Genomic DNA, 24,893 nt, shown 5'->3' with positions numbered 1-24,893 from the left:
AGTCTAGAAGATATCCTCGTATTCCTTCACCAGCCTGTTGCTGCTATCACCTTATCCTCCCCAGCAAGTGTGTGGAATTATTGATGTCATTTTAGTCAGACATCAAGCAAAACAACACAGCCCGGGGGAAGAGGGTTAGGGTTTGTAAAATGGATGGGAATGGGGGTTTCTTTTTGGGTAGGTTTTGTTGAGAGAAGAAAAAAAAAGCAGAGCATGGACAAACAATAATTGAAGATACAGAGTTTACAGACAATCTTTGGTTACAAACTAAAGGTAAGCACATGCAGTCACACTCATAGAATAAAAGACAACAATGGATACTGTATCTGTATTGCGTATGTTGTTGGAGTTGTCCTGTTGAAATTGGTAAGTAAGTTGCATGCAGCAAACAATTCCTCTTATTGGCGGCACTCCTCCATTCCAGCTGACGCTTCGTCCATCAATGTGGTGGTGACCACTGACAGAAGAGACACCCTGTCCACTGCCTGCCTGGCGGATGTTGACTGAAACCCGGCCTGTAATTATTGAACGGAAAACAGGAAGTGCTATTACAATACCACTGATAAATAAATAAAAGGTATGTACGCTGTGTGGTTCAAAAAGTGACACTTTGATTTCCCTAATAGACAGTACAATATTTTTGAAATTGCGTGCTCTGTCTGAGTCACCTTTTTAAGGATCAATAAGTATGGCCAAAATATTATAGCGGATCTTTCCCCTCAAGGTGGGTGTACTACTGTGTTTTAGAACAAAATTTGACCTTCCCAGCAATGCTCCCACCAAGACCCTTACTAAAGCCAGTCGCAAAAATGTAGAAGAACCCAATCATATCTCCAAAAACGATGCCTAGCAGAAAAATGGTTACAAAACGTACTTTGAAAGTAACAGTAGACCCAAATACAGACCGTGGATTGTATTCAAACCACTTGCCTGCAAGCAAAAGTATCCATAGCCAGCATCGCTCCAACAGTGCTCTACAACAACAGAACCGCGTTGCAATCGAACCCCCCTAAACACATGCAATCCTGCTGCTAGGGCTAACCCTAACGAACCCTAACTTACAAAAAGTGCCAAAACTGGTGTTTCCTTATGGATTTTGTCCAACTAACTTCTAGCCGGTATTAGACCTTCCCAGGAATGCCCCAGGCAAGACCCGCCAACCCACCCGCAAAAAAACACCCGACACAACACCACCAAACAGCGAAAAAGCTAAATCTCATACTTACAATGTCTCTCGGCCTTCGGTCCAAACGCGGCGCTGTGCAGCTAGGTCGTCATCATCATCAATCATCATAACTCCTGTTTTCCACCACGGATTTCCTGAAAAGCAAATGCAATCAAGATTAGACTGTCGCAGCAGTGCTTCGACAGAGACCCCGGCCGCAACCCACCCACGAACAGCAGGAAGCCCCCCAAAACGCTACATTGAGCAAGATGTCTGAAGAAATGGCAAAAAAAAGGCTGTTCCTTATGGATTTTGTCCAAAACACTTGTATCCGGTATTAGACCTTCCCAGGAATGCCCCAGGCAAGACCCGCCGGCGCCAACCCACCCGGAAAAAAACACCCGACACAACACCACCAAACAGCGAAAAAGCTAAATCTCATACTTACAATGTCTCTCGGCCTTCGGTCCAAACGCGGCGCTGTGCAGCTAGGTCGTCATCATCATCAATCATCATAACTCCTGTTTTCCACCACGGATTTCCTGAAAAGCAAATGCAATCAAGATTAGACTGTCGCAGCAGTGCTTCGACAGAGACCCCGGCCGCAACCCACCCACGAACAGCAGGAAGCCCCCCAAAACGCTACATTGAGCAAGATGTCTGAAGAAATGGCAAAAAAAAGGCTGTTCCTTATGGATTTTGTCCAAAACACTTGTATCCGGTATTAGACCTTCCCAGGAATGCCCCAGGCAAGACCCGCCGGCGCCAACCCACCCGCAAAAAAACACCCGACAACACCCCCAAACAGCGAAAAAGCTAAATCTCATACTTACAAGTTACAATATCTCTCGGCCTTCGTTCCAAATGCCGCGCTGTTCAGCTAGGTCATCATCATCAATCATCATAACTCCTGTTTTCCACCACGGATTTCCTGAAAAGCAAATGCAATCAAGATTAGACTGTCGCAGCAGTGCTTCGACAGACACCAAAAATTACACACAAACCCCCGGAACCCCGCCAAAGAGCACCTCAAAGGCAAGCAAGTCAGCAAAAACGGCAAGAAATTTCCACCTCATATTTGGTCCAAAACACTTTTGTCCATTATTAGAGCTTCACAGCAATGGGCCCAAAACCGTCAACTCACCCGCAAAGAAGTACAACACCCCCACAAGTGCTGAGTCTTTCTTCATTGTGCGTAATCCAGCACTCTGCTTGGAGGTAAATCGCAGTCTGGAGGAGGAGGATAGAGGAGCATGTTCTTCAGAACTTGTGAACCTGAGGAATGTAGACTGCGGCACCTTCAAATCAATAAGCAAACAAGTAAAGACAGTTCTGATGATGGTCTTGTTTTTGGGATTAGGTGATTAAAGTTTGAATTAAATTAACTGTGCAAAACAAAGAAAGAGAGACACAAAGCACACAGGAATAAAAGTGAATAAGGACGAAAAAGAAAGTTCTTGATTGATTGTCTCATTTTCAGGGCTCGGTGTCAGGGAATAAGAACAAGATTTCGTCATCATACTCTGCGAATTCAGGCTGGATGAGGTCAGTGGCACCGAACAGAGAAAAAATCCCCTCATCTACGTTGCTGTCCTCCTCGTCTTCATGTGGCGTGCTTTCTCGCACTTTGTAATCTGGTGGTATGAGGTGCTGATTCATCTTGATCATTGTCAGCCGCTCCACATTTTTGGGCGATAGGCGGCTCCGTTTGGGAGTTACAATGCCACCAGCAGCACTGAAAACACGTTCAGAAGACACACTTGCGAGTGGGCAAGACAAATAGTTTATAGCCAGGTTGTAGAGCTGTGGCCACAATTGTTTTTTGCCATGCCAATACTGCAATGGCTCCTCATTAAGAAAGACCACTGTTGAGTCATTCAGATAGTCCTGCACCATCGACTCAAGGTCATCAACTGTTCCTCCACTTTGCTTACTTTTTGCTGTGCCTGTGACATTTTTTCGAGAACCATACCCCATCAAACTTAGCCAATCCTCCTCCCCAGCCACTGTTAGTGTTGTCATTGTGTGTGGTGCAGATGATCCAGTTGCCGGTGTCTTTAACGGCTGAGAGGTCACTTGTGCCCCAGCCACAGGTGCAGAAGTGGATTCTTGTGACTGCGGATGGCCTGCTGATGCTGATGTACTGGCTTCTCCTTCAATAACCTGCCGTTCTTTTTCAAACCTCTTGGCTGACCAGGCTAACCAATGTTTGTACTTTTGAACATCTGCATCAGCGAAAGGAAAGAATGCGTTGTCTGCCAGCGCCTTTTTGTAGCGTGGATCCAGAATAGTAGCACAAATGTAATGCTGATCTGAGTTGATGTTTTTAAGACGTTCATCACCACGTAGGCGATGTAATAATTTCTCAGACAAAATGAAATGTTTTTTTTTTTTTTCATCTTTTTCAAACTCAGAAGAAACCGCCATCAGTTGGTGCTCCAGTATGCACAACAATGGGATAGCTTTTCCCAAATTACAGTCCTCCTGGCTGACTGCACGCGTGAAGAACTCAAAAGGACGAAGCATGTCTGTCAGGCTTTTAACTATGGCCCATTGCGCCTTACTCATCCGCAGGTCCTCCTTCTGAGATGTAGCCTCTGTCAAGAAATAGTGATCGAGTACCGTATACTGCTCATGCAGACGCTCAAGCATGTAGAAGGTTGAGTTCCAACGTGTTGCCACCTCCTGGATGAGTGCTTTCACTGGCATTCCACGTTGAAGTAGCAGTCTCCGCAGATGCTTCCGGGCCTTAAAAGAATGGCTGAAATGGTTGCACATTTTGCGGCAGGTGGCCATTACCTCGAACGCTGGACTCTCTTTATCACTCAAGAATTTTTGAACTACCAGGTTGATACAGTGCGCCAAACACGGCACTCTAACATGGTCACCCTGTAACATGGCCTTAACTACATTGGCGCCATTATCCGTGGAAACATAACCAATCTTGCGTTTTAGGGGGGATAGCATTGTCAAGACCTTTTTGTTAAACTCTTGCAAAAGGTTTTCTGCTGTGTGACTTTTCTCCAAGCCAAACATGGCTAGTGTTGCATGTTTCCGAGCAGCTTTGAAAACTTGGTCCGGGTCAACACCTGCGTTTAGCTTTGCTATAACACCTGAAAAAGAGACCCAGTGTGCAGTGATGCACATGTAATCATCGCCTGGGCCACTGGTCCACATGTCTGTTGTCAGATGTATTGTGTGAACAGCACTCTTCTGCAAAGCTGCCCCAATCGCCTGCAGCACATCTTCATGTAGTGCTGGAACCGCAACTCTGGCAAAATAGAACCGGCTCGGAACCTTCCATTTAGGGCAGAGCGTTGCAACTAATTCAAGAAAACCTACCGCTTCTACAAAAGAAAAAGGTAGAAGGTCCACAGCTAGCATTTTAGCCAGCTTAGTGTTATACAGACGCGTCAGTGGGTGGTTGCGTTCATATGGCACCTCTGAAGTAAGCATTGTTCTAATGTTGCCCTGGACCAAGCATTTACGGGCTGATAATGACTTCGTTGACCCAATTTTGCTCGCTGGTGAACTTTTGTGCGTTGGTGTCTCACTCGCTCCAACACTCTTAGTGTGCCTCACATTGGGTGTGCTGCTGAGAGGGGTACTGGGTGTAAGGGAAGTGTTTGACACGTCTTCTTCCTGCTCGTCAACATCAGATGAAACATCAACGTTTCCTTGATTTTGGCCTTTCTTGATCGCAGCTAGGTGCGCAAACCATTTGACAGCGTGCTTTCTCTCAAGATGACCACTCTGGCCGCCGGTACCATAGTTGCTACCTGGCTTACCACGACTAACTGCAAGCTTACAAAGGGTACAAATGGCAAACTTTGGATTTTTGGGACAAACAGTAAAGAAGTCCCAAACTGGGGACTTGAAGTGTCTGTGGGACCTGGAGGAGGCGGCGATACTGGTGGTGGTGGTCATGAAGCTAATGCCAGATGAAGTGGAGGATCTGGATTGGCCAACTTTTGTACGTTTTCCACTTTCACCGCCACTAATTAAGGTCGAGGTTGACGCAGGTCTCTTCTTGCCAGAAAGAAATATGGAAGCGGGACGAGTTGGTGTACTACTTAACTCCAATGATTGTGGTGTTTCCACTGCCTCCTCATCGACAACATCATCATCATCATCATCACGCGCAGCAGCTCTTCGGGCTAGGGTCAAAATGTCTGTTTGCTGCATGCCCGCTGGGGCTGCAGTGACCTTTATGATGACTGGGTCGTCGTTGGCAGAGTCTTCATCAGCAGCAGTATCCGCCACTTCTTGTTGAGCCTCATCACACTCCATAAGTCTGAGACTTTGGACGAGCTTCCTTTTACGCTTAAGTACCTTTGTTGGATCATGGTGTGCCTCACTCTCAGACGGCTGTGGTGCTGGTTCCCAAGTTTGATCCGTATCATCAGAAGGAGGTGTGCTTGAAGAAGATGTAGACACCACCCTTGATCTCTTCCTTGCTAGGGGTGTGGAAGACAATGAAGGATCATCAGGAGGAGTGGCTTCCTCAAATGATACCTCGCCTTGATTGTCGATTTCCTGATGTGCCCCTACTTCGGGAGGAACAACTATTGTGGGCACTTGTGACCCTCCATGCACCTCTGCTTGCGCATCTCCTTGCGCTGCCTCTCCTTCCACATGTACTTGGGCTTGTACTTGCACATGTGATTGTTGTTGCGGCTGTGGTTGTTCAACACTCGTCAGATGAGCTACAACAACCTGTGTTGATTGAGGGACATTGCTGCTGCTTTCTTGCGATGAGCCAACATCACTGGTCGATGGTGATTGAAGAACTATACTGGCTGCCTCTGCAGCACTCAAGGGCTTGGACTTAAGTTGGCGTGGTGGTGGTGGTGGCACTGAGCCCAATGGAGCGGGGGTGCTGCTGCCAGCTTGGTCCCCAGCAGATCCCGCTGCTGCTGCAGGCATACTTTTTTTTTTACTCCCAAAAAAAGGGGCGGGCGGCACACCAGTGTCCTTGGTAACTTGCTTCTTCTGCTCCTTACTGGCACCTTTCTTGCTAGAGGAGCTACGGGTTACTTTTTTTGGGGCCATCTTCTTCAGAGCAGGTCAGCAGGCAGCAGTTGCACGAGTTGCAGAGGGTTCTGTGTCCAGACGTGACGTCGCGTGACGTTATGCTGCACACACACACCGCTGCAGGACTTCTTCCTGGCACTGGTGGTTCTCTTGAGTCTTCTTGTGCACCTAAAAGCAATGGAAGACAGAGGAACATCAGTTCAGTTATACACCCCAAAAAATCGACAAAACACAGAAAAATGAGCACAATCCCATGCCATCCATGATGTTTACATTGAAGACACCCCACAGAAAGACTACGGACATGCAAGTATGCAACACTCACTACCCCTGGGCATAATGGATGAAAAGTAGGCAAAATAAGTGCAGGCCTCAGACACTGCCTCTCCTCAAAATGGCCCCTTACACCCCAGGCACATGTTGCCTGTACCAGCCAGCACTCAAGATGGCCACCACCACCACCCACATGACCAGTCCACATCAACAGTACACCCCCAAAAAACAGAAAAACAGCCAGAAATCACCACAATCCAACGCCATCCATGATGTTTACATTAAAGAGAGTGAGACCACACCACAGGCACACTCAGTCCATGCACCACCACCCCTGGGCAAAAGGCCACACCAGCAGCCCCCCAAAAACGACAAAAAACAATAAAATAAGCACAATCCCAGCCCATCCATGGCCTCTATTATGTTTAAATTCAAGAAGACACCCCACAGAAAGACTAGGCCCATGCAACACTCACCACCCCTGGGCAAAGGGCCCCACCAGCAGGCCCAAAAAAACGACAAAAAACAATAAAATCAGCACAATCCCAGCCCATCCATGGCCTCAATGGTGTTTAAATTCAAGAAGACACCCCTCAGAAACACTAGGCCCATGCAACACTCACTACCCCTGGGCATAATGGATGAAAAGTAGGCAAAATAAGTGCAGGCCTCCAGACACTGCCTCTCCTCAAAATGGCCCCTTACACCCCAGGCACATGTTGCCTGTACCAGCCAGCACTCAAGATGGCCACCACCACCACCCACATGACCAGTCCACATCAACAGTACACCCCCAAAAAACAGAAAAACAGCCAGAAATCACCACAATCCAATGCCATCCATGATGTTTACATTAAAGAGAGTGAGACCACACCACAGGCACACTCAGTCCATGCACCACCCACCACCCCTGGGCAAAAGGCCACACCAGCAGCCCCCCAAAAATGACAAAAAACAATAAAATAAGCACAATCCCAGCCCATCCATGGCCTCTATTATGTTTAAATTCAAGAAGACACCCCACAGAAAGACTAGGCCCATGCAACACTCACCACCCCTGGGCAAAGGGCCCCACCAGCAGGCCCAAAAAAACGACAAAAAACAATAAAATCAGCACAATCCCAGCCCATCCATGGCCTCAATGGTGTTTAAATTCAAGAAGACACCCCTCAGAAACACTAGGCCCATGCAACACTCACTACCCCTGGGCATAATGGATGAAAAGTAGGCAAAATAAGTGCAGGCCTCAGACACTGCCTCTCCTCAAAATGGCCCCTTACACCCCAGGCACATGTTGCCTGTACCAGCCAGCACTCAAGATGGCCACCACCACCACCCACATGACCAGTCCACATCAACAGTACACCCCCAAAAAACAGAAAAACAGCCAGAAATCACCACAATCCAATGCCATCCATGATGTTTACATTAAAGAGAGTGAGACCACACCACAGGCACACTCAGTCCATGCACCACCACCCCTGGGCAAAAGGCCACACCAGCAGCCCCCCAAAAACGACAAAAAACAATAAAATAAGCACAATCCCAGCCCATCCATGGCCTCTATTATGTTTAAATTCAAGAAGACACCCCACAGAAAGACTAGGCCCATGCAACACTCACCACCCCTGGGCAAAGGGCCCCACCAGCAGGCCCAAAAAACGACAAAAAACAATAAAATCAGCACAATCCCAGCCCATCCATGGCCTCAATGGTGTTTAAATTCAAGAAGACACCCCTCCGAAACACTAGGCCCATGCAACACTCACTACCCCTGGGCATAATGGATGAAAAGTAGGCAAAATAAGTGCAGGCCTCAGACACTGCCTCTCCTCAAAATGGCCCCTTACACCCCAAGCACATATTGCCTGTAGCAGCCAGCACTCAAGATGGCCACCACCACCACCCACATGACCAGTCCACATCAACAGTACACCCCCAAAAAACAGAAAAACAGCCAGAAATCACCACAATCCAACGCCATCCATGATGTTTACATTAAAGAGAGTGAGACCACACCACAGGCACACTCAGTCCATGCACCACCCACCACCCCTGGGCAAAAGGCCACACCAGCAGCCCCCCAAAAACGACAAAAAACAATAAAATAAGCACAATCCCAGCCCATCCATGGCCTCTATTATGTTTAAATTCAAGAAGACACCCCACAGAAAGACTAGGCCCATGCAACACTCACCACCCCTGGGCAAAGGGCCCCACCAGCAGGCCCAAAAAAACGACAAAAAACAATAAAATCAGCACAATCCCAGCCCATCCATGGCCTCAATGGTGTTTAAATTCAAGAAGACACCCCTCAGAAACACTAGGCCCATGCAACACTCACTACCCCTGGGCATAATGGATGAAAAGTAGGCAAAATAAGTGCAGGCCTCAGACACTGCCTCTCCTCAAAATGGCCCCTTACACCCCAGGCACATGTTGCCTGTACCAGCCAGCACTCAAGATGGCCACCACCACCACCCACATGACCAGTCCACATCAACAGTACACCCCCAAAAAACAGAAAAACAGCCAGAAATCACCACAATCCAATGCCATCCATGATGTTTACATTAAAGAGAGTGAGACCACACCACAGGCACACTCAGTCCATGCACCACCCACCACCCCTGGGCAAAAGGCCACACCAGCAGCCCCCCAAAAACGACAAAAAACAATAAAATAAGCACAATCCCAGCCCATCCATGGCCTCAATTATGTTTAAATTTAAGAAGACACCCCACAGAAAGACTAGGCCCATGCAACACTCACCACCCCTGGGCAAAGGGCCCCACCAGCAGTCCCAAAAAAAAGACAAAAATCAGCACAATCCCAGCCCATCCATGGCCTCAATGGTGTTTAAATTCAACAAAACAGTTGTATCATGCACCCCTAACCAACCCTGGTCCTACTGGATACTGTGGCTACCCACAATATAATTTATTTAATGTTCTGAAAAAGTTCCAAAATTTTACTTGCAGCAACTGTAATGCCCCAAACAAACTTACTTGTGAAAGTTGATTTCTAATCCAAAAGTGATCCAAAGACAGTCAAAAAGGCCTCAAATCCAAATATCCAGCAGCACCCACAAAAAGTAATCCTTCCAGCTCCAGATCCAAATGAAAGTGACCAGGAGATGGACAAAGCACTGGGAGGAGCCTGCTGGACAGGAACAGGAAGTTGGAGACTGTGGGGCACTTCCTTCCTCCCCCCCCCCCAAAATGGACTCCTTGCAAAAAAAAAAAGCCATGCAAATGTCAACCTGAGGAGTGATTCTGATAAAAATCATAATTTTCTGAAGGTTTATCCTGTTTGCTGGTGATTTTCTTGTGCGAAATTGCAAAATCTCTATTTCGCAAGTGCGAGATTGTTCCTTTCCGCCGCAACTACGTGTTCGCAATTGCGAACTCTCGCGAGGTGTGCTGTGCAAGGTGGCAAGCCGCGAGTACGTATTCGCGGGCGACAAACTCCCGCGGGAACACGCAGCAAGATCTAAAATGGCGCGTCACTCGCAAAGAAAAACAACTCGGCAAACGCTAAAATGACGGAAAGTGAACGCCGTGCACCACGCCGCGCGCCGCAACCAAGCAAAAAATCCGCCGCGAGCGGATTCACGGATTTTCGACAAATTCGCGAGCGTTCGCGGATTGCGGATTTGCCGAAAATCCGAAAAATCCGCGAGCGGAGCGGATTTTACGCCCATGCTTACCGACAATATACGTCAATACCTGGACAAAGGTGACACCGTAGCGCTCATCCTTCTTGATTTGAGTGCTCCCTTCGATACGGTGTCACACGCAGTACTTATTAACACTCTGAGATCACACAGCATCTGTGGACCTGCTTTAGGCTGGATCACTGCATTTCTTACAAAACGTACCTTCCAAGTGTTCTCACATTCAACCTGCTCTGAGACCCATTCCTTTGCTCATGGGGAGCCGCAAGGGTCTATTCTCAGCCCACTACTATTCAATCTATATGTGAGACCACTGGCTGAGGTAGCTGCAAAATCTGGAATTTCCCTTAACTCTTATGTGGATGATTCGCAAATCATCTTCTCCCTATCCTCACAGAAAACTGATGATCCATCCAGCTTCAAAATCGGTCTAAACCAAATAGCATGCTGGATGCAGGAACATTTTCTAAAGCTAAACGGGGACAAAACAGAGATTCTAGTACTGGGGAACCAAAACACCTATGGAATCCCACACACTGGCCGAAATGGGCAACTTCCCGCAACCTTCCCCTCAAGTTAAAAATCTGGGCATCATCATAGATGACTCTCTCAGCATGCATTCTCAATCAATTAAAGTAACGGTAACCTGTTTCACCATCCTCAGATGGCTAAGGAAAATCTGTTGGATGCTACCTGAATCTACCAGGAAAACTGTAGTCAATGCTTTAATAACATCTAGACTTGACTACAGCAACGTTCTTTACATGGGAGCAAACAAAACTGTAGTCCACAGAATACAAATGGCCCAAAATGCAACTGTCAGACTTCTATGTGGAGCCCCAAAGTTCTGCCCCATCTCGAAATACAGACGTAAACTGCACTGGCTCAAATAGAAAACAGAATCAAATTCAAGGCCTTGTGTCTTATGCACAAAATCAAGTCAGGCTGCGCCCCTCGCTATCTTCAATTCTTAGTCAGCCCCTATTCCCCCCCAGCCCCCCCCGGAACTTGCGCTCCGCTACGCAAGTAAGGTTCGTTGTTCCCAAATTCAAACTTGCCTGGATGGGCGGTAGGTCTTTTGACTTCCTTGGTCCCTCCACTTGTAATTCCTTACCCACAACCCTCCGAAACGAAACTAATTACATACAGTTTCGCAAATCTTTGAAAACTTGGTTATTTGACAAATAATGTCCCTATCACTACTTGGCTTCTGTCCCTGACCCGTCCTTTGCGCAGGGAAACCCTTTTTGGGTATCTGTTGCGCACTATAAATTTAAAAACAAACTAACTAACTAACTTTCCTTGCAAAGTTAGTTAGCACAGCCATGGCTTTCAAGAATAATAGCTTCCAAGCTTTAACTGCCTGGGCCCATATACCGTTTTGGTCAAAGAGAATAAATAAATAAGGGAATGACCATGTAAATTCAACCTTATTGTTATCTTTATATATATATGCATTTTGTGCTGCCTCTCCCACACTTCATATTAAACGTTTTTAAAATATTAACTAAGACCCAGATTTTGCACATGCATAGTGAAACTTGTCAGCACACTTTGAAGCCCCAGTTGTGTTCGAGCCATCAGTACAGCATCATCCACATACAGAAGGGCGGGTATAGGGTGATTTTCAATTTTCCCCAGGTCCTGGCACTGATCCACCAAGGCTTAACCCAATCCATTAGTGTAAAGCGTAAAATATGTACATACATAAAGAAACTAATAGAAAAGTGCAAGAAAATTCATTTTGAAGGTCTCCTTCTTCTTTCTGATAACTGTCCACACAGAACCATTTTCCAATTCAACCGAATTCCGTCTCATCTTAGTAACCTTAAGTGGGCAAGAACATGTTACTGTCTCATTTCCTCACTCTCCCACCTTTTCTCTTCACAACCCAGTCACCCACTTCAATGTGATGTCTTTTACTCCTTTTTTCACATTATAGTATTCCTCCTCACATTTCTGTTTCCCTGTAACTTCTGATTTTATTACCTCATGATCTACCCACATTCAATCTTTGTCATCTAACCTAGCAGGATTCTCCTTCCTACCTAGTTCTCTTCCTTTTAAAGAAACAAAGGTGGACATTCCAGTCACAGAATGGGGGGTGGTTCCATGTGCCTTCACTAACTTCCTCAACTCCTTCCTCCAATGCAACCAATTGGCCAATGACAACTACAAATTATCCATTATCAAATGATTTACTCTCTCCACCATCCTGTTAGCTTGCCGCCTGAAAGAAGCGACCCTATTTTCCCACAAAATTCTTCATTTCGCGTGATATAAATTGAACCCCATTATCTGAGACAATGGTTTTTGGTACACACATTTCTAGAAAGAAAATCTACCCCACTTCATGTATCAATATGGTTTACTGTCTTGATTACAGACCACTTAGAATGATAATCTAGAAGTACTATCATTAATCTATACTCCCTCCCTAGTTTGTTTATAGGACCAAGAAATTCTATTGCAGCCTTTCCCATGGTCTTTTGGTTATCTCAACACATTTTAGCTGAGGTTAGTCTCACAGTCCTTACCATATCATTGGTAGCACAAGTATAACAATGTTTCACCTCCTCTTCCACCATACTGTCAAGTTTTGGCCTCCAATATGCCTCTCTTATCCTCCTCTTGATCATGTTCCTACCTGGATGGCCTCATGTGCCAATTGAAGAATGCGATCCCAGGCACCCATAGAAGGAATTATACAATTCTTTCTCATCACTTTATCATCACAAATACCTAATTACTCCTTCAAGCCCCATACGTCTCTACCTGAACATTCTGATGCGACTTCCTGAGTCCATCATTGCCTTCCTCATAACCAAGTCTTCATCCATGGCAATCCCCCAATCTTCCTTTTTTAATGCCATTTCTTCATTCAGGATATGCCACTTTATCTATATGCCTTTTTTAGTAAATGCTACTATTGGTATTTTTGTATATGCTCCCGTATATGCTCCTATTGGTGTATGCCCCTTTTGCTACATGCTTCTTTAAGTGTATGCTTGTGTTGGTATATGCCTCTTTAGCTATATGCCTCTTTCATTATATGTTCCTATTGGTATAGTCCCCTTTCGGTATGCCCACTTTGTATATGCTCCTATCAGTATATCCCCCCATTCCTACATTCCTCTTTCAGTGTGTGCTCCTGTCAGTATATGCTCCTATCGGTATATTCTGCTATATGCCTCCTTCAGTATATGCTCCTATCAGTGTATTCCCTTTTTGCTATATGCCTCTTTCAGCATATGCTCCTATCAGTATATTCTCTTTCTGCTATATGGCTCTTTCGGTATATGCTCTATCAGTATATGCTCCTATCAGCATATGCCGCTTTACCTATAAGCCTCTTTCGGTATGTGCTTCTAGCTGTATAATTCCTTTATGCTATATACCTCTTTCAGTATATGCCTCAAGCAGTACATTCCCTTTTTGCCTTAAGACTCTTTTGGTGTTTGCTCCTATCAGCATATGCCTCTTTCAGTATATGCTCCTAGCAGTATATTCCCTTCCTGCTATATGACTCTTTTGGTATATCCTCCTAAATGGTCATATTAGTATTTGCCTATTTTCCTATATTTACCCTTTTCGCTAGGTACAGGCTCCTACCGATATGTGCCCTTTTGCCACAAGTACTTTACTTTAAATGCTCTTAGGTGAATCACTTCCTTGTAATCTATATTCACTTCATGTTTCAAAAACAATAGAACGATGAGTATTTTTTCAAGACTTTTCTAACTTGGCTTCATATATCTGATCAGCAATTGAAAAATAATAATCTTATTTATTTCTGTGCAGCGCTTGTATAACCGGAAATGTGAACATGACAATGTCAAGGTTTCAGTCCTATGAAGGCACCACTATATATCCACTGTATGCGGGAAACCTGATCATTGCAGCATTTGTGTTTGCCAAAGGAAAGCCCTTCAGAAAACCTCTGTATACAAACTGTAAGTGCACATTTTCAGTAATGTAGGAGTCATTTTCAAATGCATACACAAGGGCTGCATGACTGTGATTACCGACAGCCCTTTGAGGGGTGACGACCTAGCAGGAGTCTTATTAGGTACTATGTCTGCTCCAAATTGGTACCTGATTCCATGTCCGGTTGCAAACAAGCCTTACCGGTCTCTATGCATGTGGACAGGCTGTGACCTAAAATTCTCAGTAGACTCCCGAGATCATGAGGCTCACTGTACATTGGATGGAAGCTACCACCCAGTGGAAATCCAGGGTACTGCTAGGTGGGGGCTACCACCCAGTGGAAATCCAGGGTACTGCTAGGTGGGAGCTACTACCCAGTGGAAATCCAGGGGTCTGGTACATGGGAGCTACCACCGAGTGGAAATACAGGGTACTGCTAGGTGGGAGCTACCACTTAGTGGAAATCCAGGGTACTCTAGGTGGGCGCTACCACAGAGTAGAAATCCAGGGTACTGCTAGGTGGGAGCTACCACCCAGTGGAAATCCAGGGTACTATTAGGTGGGAGCTACCACCCAGTGGGAATCCAGGGCACTACAAGGTGAGAGCTACCACCCAGTGGAAATCCAGGGTACTACTAGGTGGGAGCTACCACCCAGTGGAAATCCAAGGTACTGCTAGGTGGGAGCTACCACCCAAAGATATGTAATCTTCGTACTTTCTGCTTATGTTTATCCCACTGCATTTTATATGTTTGTGCATGTATACCCAATAACATTTGATTCATTATTTTCTGATGGTTCAGCAGTTATTCGTTGAGGTTATTCATATATATATATATGTAGTCACATGATCTATAATGTCTTCGGGAAATAAGCGAAGGCACAACAAGAATAATGTTAATTATTCCATTTGAGAATATTGAATGTATGCCCTGTCCTTTCAAAAACAATCAAAAGTGTTCATTTAAGCTGGTTACCAACATGTGTAAGGTAGAGATTAAATCTTTGGCCTCCTGGCGGACTTGGATCAAGGAAGCAGAAGCTGTAAACACCCTCCGTGAAGGCCTCTGCCGGCAACCTCAAAGCCAGCCTCGCAAATTTCAGCTTTTTCATACACCATAACTACTGAGTGCAGAGATAGACAACAACCTCCTCCATGTGGAACAACACTTCTGTTGCTGAACTAAGATGTGCCGGTTGGATACCACCTAAGAAACCCACAAGGGATCTTTTGGTGCTGAGACAGTTCAGCCTGAGGTAAGAAGGGATGGGGTACGAGATAATTCTGTGAGTGTCACTGGACTGATTGTTACCTATAATGCACCATCTTCCAACCGTGCTCAGGTGGACCGTGAGCTGCAGTGCACAGGATTTCCTGTTTTGAAATGTTAGGTTGGCATTTTACCAGGGGGGTCTAATCTTGATCCCAATTTTTGTATATAATTGCAACATACTTATGAGTGATGACCGGCCTCAGGGACAATCTTTGAGTAATCTTGAATTACATACAGAAGAATTTGCTAGTCTTACTAATGGCAGAGACATCCATTATAATATTGGTTTCCTCCCTCAGTTCAGAAACAGAATCCTCCTTTCTGCTGTGGGTTTGTCAGGCACCTGACTAGTAACAGTTATTCCCCAATTTCCAATGTATTTATTTATTTTGTTTTGGAACTCCTACGGAGGTCCACAAAAATACACCAACAATTTAAAAAGACAAACATTACATACAATACATAATTCCTTCCTTATACATTACTATAACATTATATCAAACATAGTGAAAAATGTGCAAAAAATGCTATAATACGTAAAAGAATCACGTAACCGACCGATAAAAATTCTATGATCAAACATACTAAGAGATGTGCAAATGATGCTATAAATACATGAAACAATTAAATAGCCAACCGATTGGTATTAAATCGAAACCAGAGAACTACTGTTTGACAAAATTCTAATAAATAGGCAAAAATGTTCTAAAAAATTGGTATATCTTAAAACAAACCATTTCATTCGGGGGGGGACAAGACCAAAGAACGTGCGTCCAGAGCGGAGAGAATATTAAATCTGATAAATACTGGTTTTAAAAACACTCGACTGGCACTTTGCAGCTTTGAACATACAAATAGGACATGATTTAGATCTTGGATTTTCAAATGGCACAATTCACAAATTCTCTTCTCTCTAGGCGTTTTATCCCAGATGCCAGTGACGTCTCTTAAAGGCAGCAGATTGCATCTCAGTAGGAGTATCAGCCTTCTCATCTTGTGGGAGATATTCCAAGTTAAATAAGGCTGTGGTTTATTCCCCAAAGCGCTCCCACTGACCGTCATGTTACTGGGCCTGGATTTACTTAAAGCAGCGTCTCTCGCCAAACTGATAGGGGATCTGAATTTCTTTAAAAACTGTTTCAAACCAGATTTAGGCATTGGAGAAGCGGGAGGTAAACTAAGACCGAAACTGTCAATTGCACATAAAAAAGACCTAAAAAACGTGGATTCTTCTTTTAGAGTGCAAAAGATTTCCGTTCTCAGAGCAGCCCTAAGAGTACCCTCTTCCCCCAAGAAGAGAGTGTTACCCCACCTAAGAACTGCTGCTGGGCTAAAATAAAGGATGAGACTAATCCAAATTCAAGGCACAGAACATGTGGGGCAGCCAGAGAATTTAAATTACAAATTTGGAGCATAATTCGTCCTTCTACCTTAGCAAACAAAAGCCAATAATTCATGTCCACCACCTCGGGGGCATAGATTAACGAGGGTGGGATTTTAACCTTGAAAACAGATAAGACATGGCAAAAATGGCGTCTCCCGCAAGTTTTATAGATTCTGTTTAATGCACTTGCCTGGGAGATGGCTTTACTAACACAGTGTTTAGTATGCTCCAAGTCTCGACCTGTGTTGGAAAAAACCTTCCCTAAATATACATACGAGTCAACCAATTCCAGTTTTTCAAAACCAAGCATCCATCTTAAACATCTCTTTATTCTGAGCCCCTTCTTACGAAAAACCAAGATCTTGTTTTTTGCAATGTTAATTTTTAAAAAGTGAACATCTGCATATTTGTTTAAAACATCCAGACGGCGTTGCAGGCCAATGGGAGTTAAATCAAATATTGCAACATCGTCTGCATACAATAAAGACCCAACTGACATTCGAACAAATTTTGGGGGCATCCCCTCTCACCAAGTTCAGAGCGCCAGGAAGATCAGTGATATACAATGAAAATGAAAGCGGAGCTAATAGACAACCCTGCTTAAGCCCATTATGCGTTCTAATTTTGAATGTTAACCCCTGCGAACATCCCATCAGAAACTGGTACCAGGTGTCAGTGTGCAATTCCATGATCAGACCCAGGAGATGATTTGGAATGCCAAGGTAGACAAGTTTTCTCCACAGGGTCTGGCTGTCCACCTTGTAAAACACCGTGGAGAAATCAATAAAGGCTGTGTAAACTGGCATCCCTCGGGTGAAAACATATTTCTCCACAATTGTCTGAACAACCGCTATATTATCTAAGGTGACATCATGGTTCTTTCTAAAGCCGGCTTGTTCCAGTGGAAGGATATCCTGATAATAAACCGATTTTGCCTGTGGCATCCAGGAGGGCAATCTGTCTAAAAGTAGTCGGCACTGTTTTTGGTCCTTTTTTATACAGGGGTACTGTAATGCTCCCCTTCCAAGAGGGGGGGATTTTATTTATAAAGAAGCATATTTAAAAAGTGGTTCTAAAAAATTACCCCATACTTCTGGCTCCTTTTTAATTAGTGCAATTGGGATACCATCCGGCCCTTGTGCGCCGGAAGTTCTAGCAATCTTTATGTACTTTACCAATTCCTTTCCTAGCGGGGGACCAAATTCAATAAAAGCAACAGCAGACGTGGGTGTAGCTGTCTGCCTTCAATCGCAATATTCAGCGATCAAGTGCCAATATTTTCTCGAATCCTTGGCCCTTGCGGCTTCCCTCAGCCCTATCCACTTCGCATCGAGCTCCTTTCCTTTTTCACTGAGCATGAGGCGTCTTCTCACTCGCTTGAGGCGATTGGTTTCCTGTTGTCGACCAAGGAGGAAATGTATATGCCGTTTTCGAACAAGATGGTTAATTGCCTGTTTTAAAAATATCGTATGGGACCTATCTTGTTTATACATGAGAGGTTCAGAAGATGTGGAGCTTAAATTACAAATCTTCTTCTTTTGAGCCTCAAAGAAGGATACGATCTTGGAATGAGTAATACCTTGCTTTTCGACATACACCGTCTTTACAATGGAGCCTACTTCAACAGTGTTTTTTTGCATCCAAAAGGACCGACCATTTCCTTTATTAAAAGTGGCCAAGCCCTGACCGGCATTCCCTGAGTCCAGTGTGGGTAGATCAAAGGCCACTGTCATACCCACTATGCAACGGTCGCTCCATAACGACGGGCTAACAAAAAAGTAATCACAAGCCCAAAACATTTGGTAGGAAACAATCACATAATCTAAAAGGCTCTGAGTATGTTGAGAATGAAAGGTAAAATGGGCTGTTTTATCGGCGGGCACTCTCCCATTTAAGATAACAAGATCCGAACTTCTGACGCTTGTCTGTTTTTACTTTATTTGGTAATAAAATCTCGGGAATGTGCCAAATTTCCTCTTTGTCAGTATTGGCATAAATCTCAGAGGCAGAATTTGAAATTTTAGCATTAAGTCCCCCGCTACTATCACTAGGGGGCAATCTTCTCTAGTAATAAACGAAAAAAATACGGGCAAAAGATGATCAAAATTTTTCCCAGGGGGGACATACAAGTTTGCCACAAGAAAGGAGGTGGGCTTGTCAGAATCTCCCAAGCATGCCAACTTCAAGCATATACAGAGGTGTGAGGGGTGGGGGAAAACTTTCTGACTCAAATTGATGGAGTTTTTAAGCAAGATAGATACCCCACCGCTTGCATGTCCCCTTTCCGATCGCTTCGCATGACACGAATATACAAAATAGCACGAATATACAAAATAGCCATCACATTCAAACTCTTTAGAAAACCACGTTTCTTGTAGACATATAATTATGGGATTCATACTTTTTAAGGAATTTAATTTTGTTTCATTGGGTCCCAAGCCAGCCATATTCTAGGACACGAGTAGCCCACCCAGGCTACCTCAATAGAGCACTCCTTACTGCATCCACATGGGTGTTATTCAGGGCTCTTGCAATCCAACTCCACTGGGCAAATTCATCTACTATGTCTGGAGTTTGAGGGGCAGCTACTACGATGGGTACAACATTTATTAAACGCCCCCTCCAGTCCACGTAAACCAGTATATCTTTAGGATTGACCGCAGAATACTCTATTTCGGGGCCCAATGCGTCTAGTACCACTGAATTAGTAGCCTTCGAAACTTTCAGGTTTTGGCTTTTCGGGCCCGCAATTTGATTTTCATCATATTCATTAACAGATGTTACATCAAGCCCTCGTTTAGAAAAACCTCACAGTTCTTCAAAACCAGGTTGGCCACTATCAGGGAACAAAAAGTAACCCTGGAGTACAGGACAATGTCATGTACATAAATCATCACATTTAAGATATCCTTGCTAGCTATCAGATTTAGTGACTCTAATTCTGAAAATAAATTGAGAATGAAACCTCTATTTACCGGGATGGATTCAGTTTCAAATAGCCAGGTGTAATCCACCATGAGAGATAAACCGGGCGGGGATGTATGACATTACAACGCATGCTTTTACATCGCATGCTTTTACAACGCGAGTTTTACAACGCATACCATTACAACGCATAGTGCTTTGGGGCGCTGGATAGTGAATAGTTTAATTTACTATTCCAACTCCAGTCCCCGTGGATAGTAGGGAAGGTGTTGGACAGTAAATTAAACCTATTCCCTATCCTAGAGCGCCCCCCAGCACAATGCGTTGTAGTGGTTTGCGTTGTAAAAGTTGCGTCGTAAAGGCACTGCGTGGTAAAAGTTGCGTTGTAAAGGTTGTTTCCCACCGGGCTGTGCCCCGCTAGTATTCTTTGGGGCATCTCTCCATGGGATCCATAAGGGAACCCTATCCGTGGAGCAGGCAACTTTCGTCCCACCATGTTGTTGGATATTCGAGTAAGGGACTGTATTGGGTTTTGGGGCCTCGGTGTTTCCAACAGGCGGAAATGAGGTACCTATGAGGGTTCTATTTGGCCCAACCTGCGATGTGATTGGAGATTGGGGCCCTCCCTCTTGGGTACCATCCCCCTGGAATCAATTGAGTCAATGGCCCCAGTCCCTATGTGCAGCAAGGGGACCCCATAACCCATGTGCATTTCTCCACCAAATGGGTCTAGTAACTCCTTAGTGGGGGGTTGGGTTCCTTGGAGAGACTGCAGTGACTGGGTTAGAGGAGGTACTTCTGGTCCTGAGTCCCCCAAACTTCCAGTCAATGCTGTGGGTGCTATAATGGATTCCCTTGGGTTGCCATCTGCTGATGGAGTTTTTGGGCCTCCCTTCTCTGTTATTAAATGGACATCGCTCTGGCTTTCCAAAATCCGGGAAAAATGCAGTTTTGACGCTTTCCGTTTGTAGAATCGTCTCATTTTTTTGTGCTTTTTTTCATGTTTTCCCCCTTATGTTTTGATACTGGGCCATCCCTCTTACCTACTTTCTGTCCTCCCTTCCCTGACAATGTAGGAGAGTACACCTGAGAGGTAGTCAGAGGGGTTAATGCCTCCTCCTCCCCCCTGCCCTCCCCACCTGTTTGGATTGCTTGGCAACGGCCCTGATTTTCTCATTTTCTCCGGTGCCCTCCAATCTACACTTTTTAAACAGGGAGAAGAATTTCAAGATGGATTTTTTCAAAGGGGACTCATTTCGACCTCCTCAAATAATGAACTTAAGCATAGCTCTTCCTTTTCAATATTACATACAGGAGCCATGGGGGGCACCAGGGAGAGAGGAGTTCCTGCCTGTACAGAAACATCTCTCGTCTCTCGAGAGGGAAGGTCTAATACCACTCTATCCTTTGGCCGTCCATCCGTGTGGGGGAGAATCATGGGGATAGATTTAGGGGTAACAGACTTGTTTCCCTTTTGGATTTCAAATAACATTACAGAAATCATTTCCAGCATATGGTCAGAACTCAAAACTGATTTCTCTAATAAGGATAATATGGATTTTAAGATGTTTCTAAAACACACAAGATATTCTGATGGCACCCCCTCTCTCTCATTTCTCCATTTTGGTTGAGAATCAGGCAAAAATACATCACGGCAAGACTCCATGGAGGTACCAATCAAATAACGTGTGCTACTGTATAAGAGAGGCATGGAAAGGCGTCTTGGGGAAGAGCTTACAATTAACTGGACGTCTTTATGCCTATGATCAAAACAGTCTCCCAAGACCTTTTTTGGGCTTCTATATCAATGTCCGGGAGTGTAAAGTCTTCCCCTAGCGATGGCTCTTCGCATGGTATTGCCTTCTTCAACGGGGGAACACCAAGGTGGATAATGGATATCCGTGATACTGTCCCCGCCTGATCCCTTTTGGAAGCCCATCCGCGGAGATAAAAATACCAGTGGAGTTTCCTTCATACTGTCAATAGTTGACTGCTTAGATGGCTTTGACCTATTTATTAAAATAATTGACTGACTCTGCTGGCTGGCAAGAAGGTCCGAGTTCAAAGGGCACCGGTAGGTGCATCAAACAGTTACACACTGGATCCGACCTCGCTCTCTCAGTAAGCTGATCCACGGACCGAGACCCTCCACTAGACTGCACCTGCCCCCGAGCCAGGCTGCCTTGGAGAACCAGAGAATCTGTGGGGGGCGATAAGGAAGAGACTAATGGTAGTACAGGATGGAAGTTAAAAGTCTGGCCTTCTTGGGCTACAACTGCCACCTCCGGATCCCTCCGAGGCTTTTCCGGATCTTCTCAATTTATGACTGGGTGAGGAGGAGAGCACTCGCCCTGAGCGCAATTTTCTGGAGATCATCTCACTCCGGATGTCCGGATACAGGTGTCCAGGTAAAGGCTCCCTTCCATGAATGAAAGGCTCCTGCTGTAATCGATAAGGGGCTTATATTTCCTGGCGTTTAGCAAGGGCACTGGTGTGGCTCCTGCTGCTGCGGGGGCACTAAGGCAGCTCCCGCCGCATTAGAGAAAAACTCTTGCGGCACCTGCCCCCTCCGCGGAAACGCTGGCTCTTGCCGCTGTAGAGAGACTCTTGCAGCTTCTACTGTGTGCTGCTGGGGCAGTAATGCAACTCTTGTCACTGCGGTTTGCTCTCACCTCTTTGTCCTTGCCTCACCACTGCTCATCACTGCTCACCACTAGTTCCGTGGGGCTACTCGCACTGCTATGTCGTCTGCCATGGCTGTAGTAGGGTGTAATTTATTGCTGCACACAAGCTCCGCCGACAGCCACAGCTGGGTTCAGAAGGTGAAGGGGCAAGGAGGTGGTCTGGCTGCTGCAGCACCCCCAGGCCACAAGGGAGTCAGGCTGCAGCACGCCGCAGCACACCGTGATTCACCGTGGTCCACTGCAATCCACCACAGCCTACCCCCCCGCCAACCGCTAATGAAAGCGGGGGCAAAGCTGGAGCGGGGCTGAGACGATGCTAACAGCAAGAGGTTCGAGCTGGGACCCCGAGGCGTCTTCTTCGGCCTTCCAAACACGGGTCACGGTTGTGGTTTTGGTGAGAGCAGCCACTCTGTCGTGGGACCCCTGGTGCGCTGGGGCCGGTGGAAAAATCAACAGGGGAGAGGGGAGCTGGGGTCGGAGCTGTAGTAGTCTTTGGTGTCCTTCCACTCCTACCACTCTCGTTCCGCTATTGCTCCTGCACCCGCTCAAGCTGGAGCTGCTGCTAGTGCCGCGACCTGCCGAAAGATGTGGCGTCTGGATTCAGGATTCACCTGGAACGCACTCGATCGCACAGTGCATTGACCGTTTTCATTTGAGGTTTGAATCTCATTCTGAATCTGTTTCAGAATGATAGCACAACCTGCTGTGATAAGAGTAAACTTAAGGACGCCATTAACGCAACACCTCACAGTAAGGAACTTCCTGAGGTGATGGGTGCATCAACCTTTGTTGTAAATGCACATGCTGAATACCCCTTTGAAATATTTTACTCATTGGTGGAGTTTAATCCTGTAGATCCAATCACTAGTCACTTTCATGCATATAAAGGTGCTCCTATTCCTGCAGAATATGAAACTTTTAATTCCTAGAATTTCTGGTGAGATATCAGGCATGGGATGGTGGACAGTTACCACATGTAGGGCCAGATGTAGGTAATTTTTTTTTTCCGACTCTTAAATACCGACTCATACCGAATCGATATTTCAGAATCGGAAAATGGGATGTAGGTAAAAAATCAGTAAAATCTACCAATTAGGAATCACTCGGAATTCCAAATTGGTATTTACCGAATCGGTATTTTCCGACTCGGTAAATTCCGAATCGGTAATACCCATTCATTCCTATGGGCCTCCTGGCCCATAGGAATGAATGGGTTTTACCGAATCGGAATTTACAGATTCGGTAAATACCGATTCGGTAAATACCGATTCGGAATTTTGAAATAATCAAACATGTGAGCCTGTACGTTAATTCACACAAATAACACAAAAAAAAACAAGAAATACATTTTATCATTTTTTTAAAATATATTAAAATTAACTTAGTTCTCTGCCTACTCCCCTATCAACCCACAACCATCTCTTAAAAAAAAATAACACAAATACCATAATTATTCATGGGTCATTCAATAAGAATACATTATTGACCACAATTAACCTTATAACATATTAAATACATGACTATAAAATATTATTCAAATAAATTAATTAATTATTATTAAAATACTTCCCACCCTATTTGCCAATAAACGCACAACACTCCCCTAAAAAAATAACATAAGGAAGATATTTACCAAATATTTATTATTATTACCAACCAATTAATAACTAATCAATAACAACTCAATTACCACAATTAACAATATAAAATCTTAAATACTTAGTTATTAATTTACAAAAAAATATTAATTAATTAATTATAATTAAATTACTTCCCACCCTATTCTCCTGTAAACCCACAACATAGGGGCCCATTAGGATGGCGGGCGGAGTGCCCCCGCCAGGCTGGCGGTAGCCACCGCCGGCCTGGCGGGGGCAATCTGCCCGCCATCCTATGCTAAATTCCCCCCGCCATATTAGTATGGCGGGGGGGACCGCGGCAGACGGAAAGACCGTCCGCCGCTTTTCTGCCCCGGTCGCAAGGCGACCGGGGCGGAAAAGGTTTAATATAGTGGTGGTGTCTATCAGACACCGCCAGCCATATTACAATGGGCAGAGACAGATGCCTTTCCATGGTGGCGATGCCGCCACGGAAAGGCATGCAGTCTTGACATCGGGGGCCCCAGGCGGGCCCCCGAAGGGAAGGCGAGGTGGGGGGTGCACATTGATGGTACCTGTGGTACCCCCCCAGCAATTGCATAAACAATGCGGCAGGCACCGCCCGCCACAATGTTAACAATGCAGGATGTGCCCGCCACTGTGGCGGGCGCATCCTAATATCCCCCACGGGACCCCCGGCCTTGTGGCGGGCGGACCCGAATTCCGAGAGGATGGCGGGCGGACTAAGTCCGCCCGTCATCCTAATGACCCCCTAAGGGGGGGCGCAAAATCTGTTCCACTCGTGGATTTTGCGGATTTTCGGTAATTTCGTGATCTGCGAATCGCTCGACATTGCCGAAAAATCCGCTCGCGGGCAGATTTGTTTTTTTGCATTTTTTTGCAGTAGAAGGTGACATCTTCGTGGATAAATATATGCAGGCCGGATTCATTCT

General features: G+C 45.4%; 1 protein-coding gene across 1 annotated transcript in view; it reads left to right on the top strand.

Moving 5' to 3' along the window:
* Positions 1–24,893, top strand: part of LOC144791846 (putative cation-transporting ATPase 13A4) — a 446,251-nt gene that overhangs the window by 402,780 nt on the left and 18,578 nt on the right. Inside the window, exon 27 of the mRNA XM_078666631.1 lies at positions 13,950–14,101. Within this exon, the coding sequence (XP_078522757.1) occupies positions 13,950–14,101 (152 nt within the window). The remainder of the gene's footprint in view (positions 1–13,949; positions 14,102–24,893) is intronic.

The sequence above is a fragment of the Lissotriton helveticus genome, chromosome 11 (genome assembly GCF_964261635.1).
Source record: "Lissotriton helveticus chromosome 11, aLisHel1.1, whole genome shotgun sequence".
Classification (NCBI taxonomy): domain Eukaryota; kingdom Metazoa; phylum Chordata; class Amphibia; order Caudata; family Salamandridae; genus Lissotriton; species Lissotriton helveticus.
The sequence above is the reverse complement of the archived record's forward strand: the minus strand, read 5'-3'. Positions and strand labels throughout refer to the sequence as shown.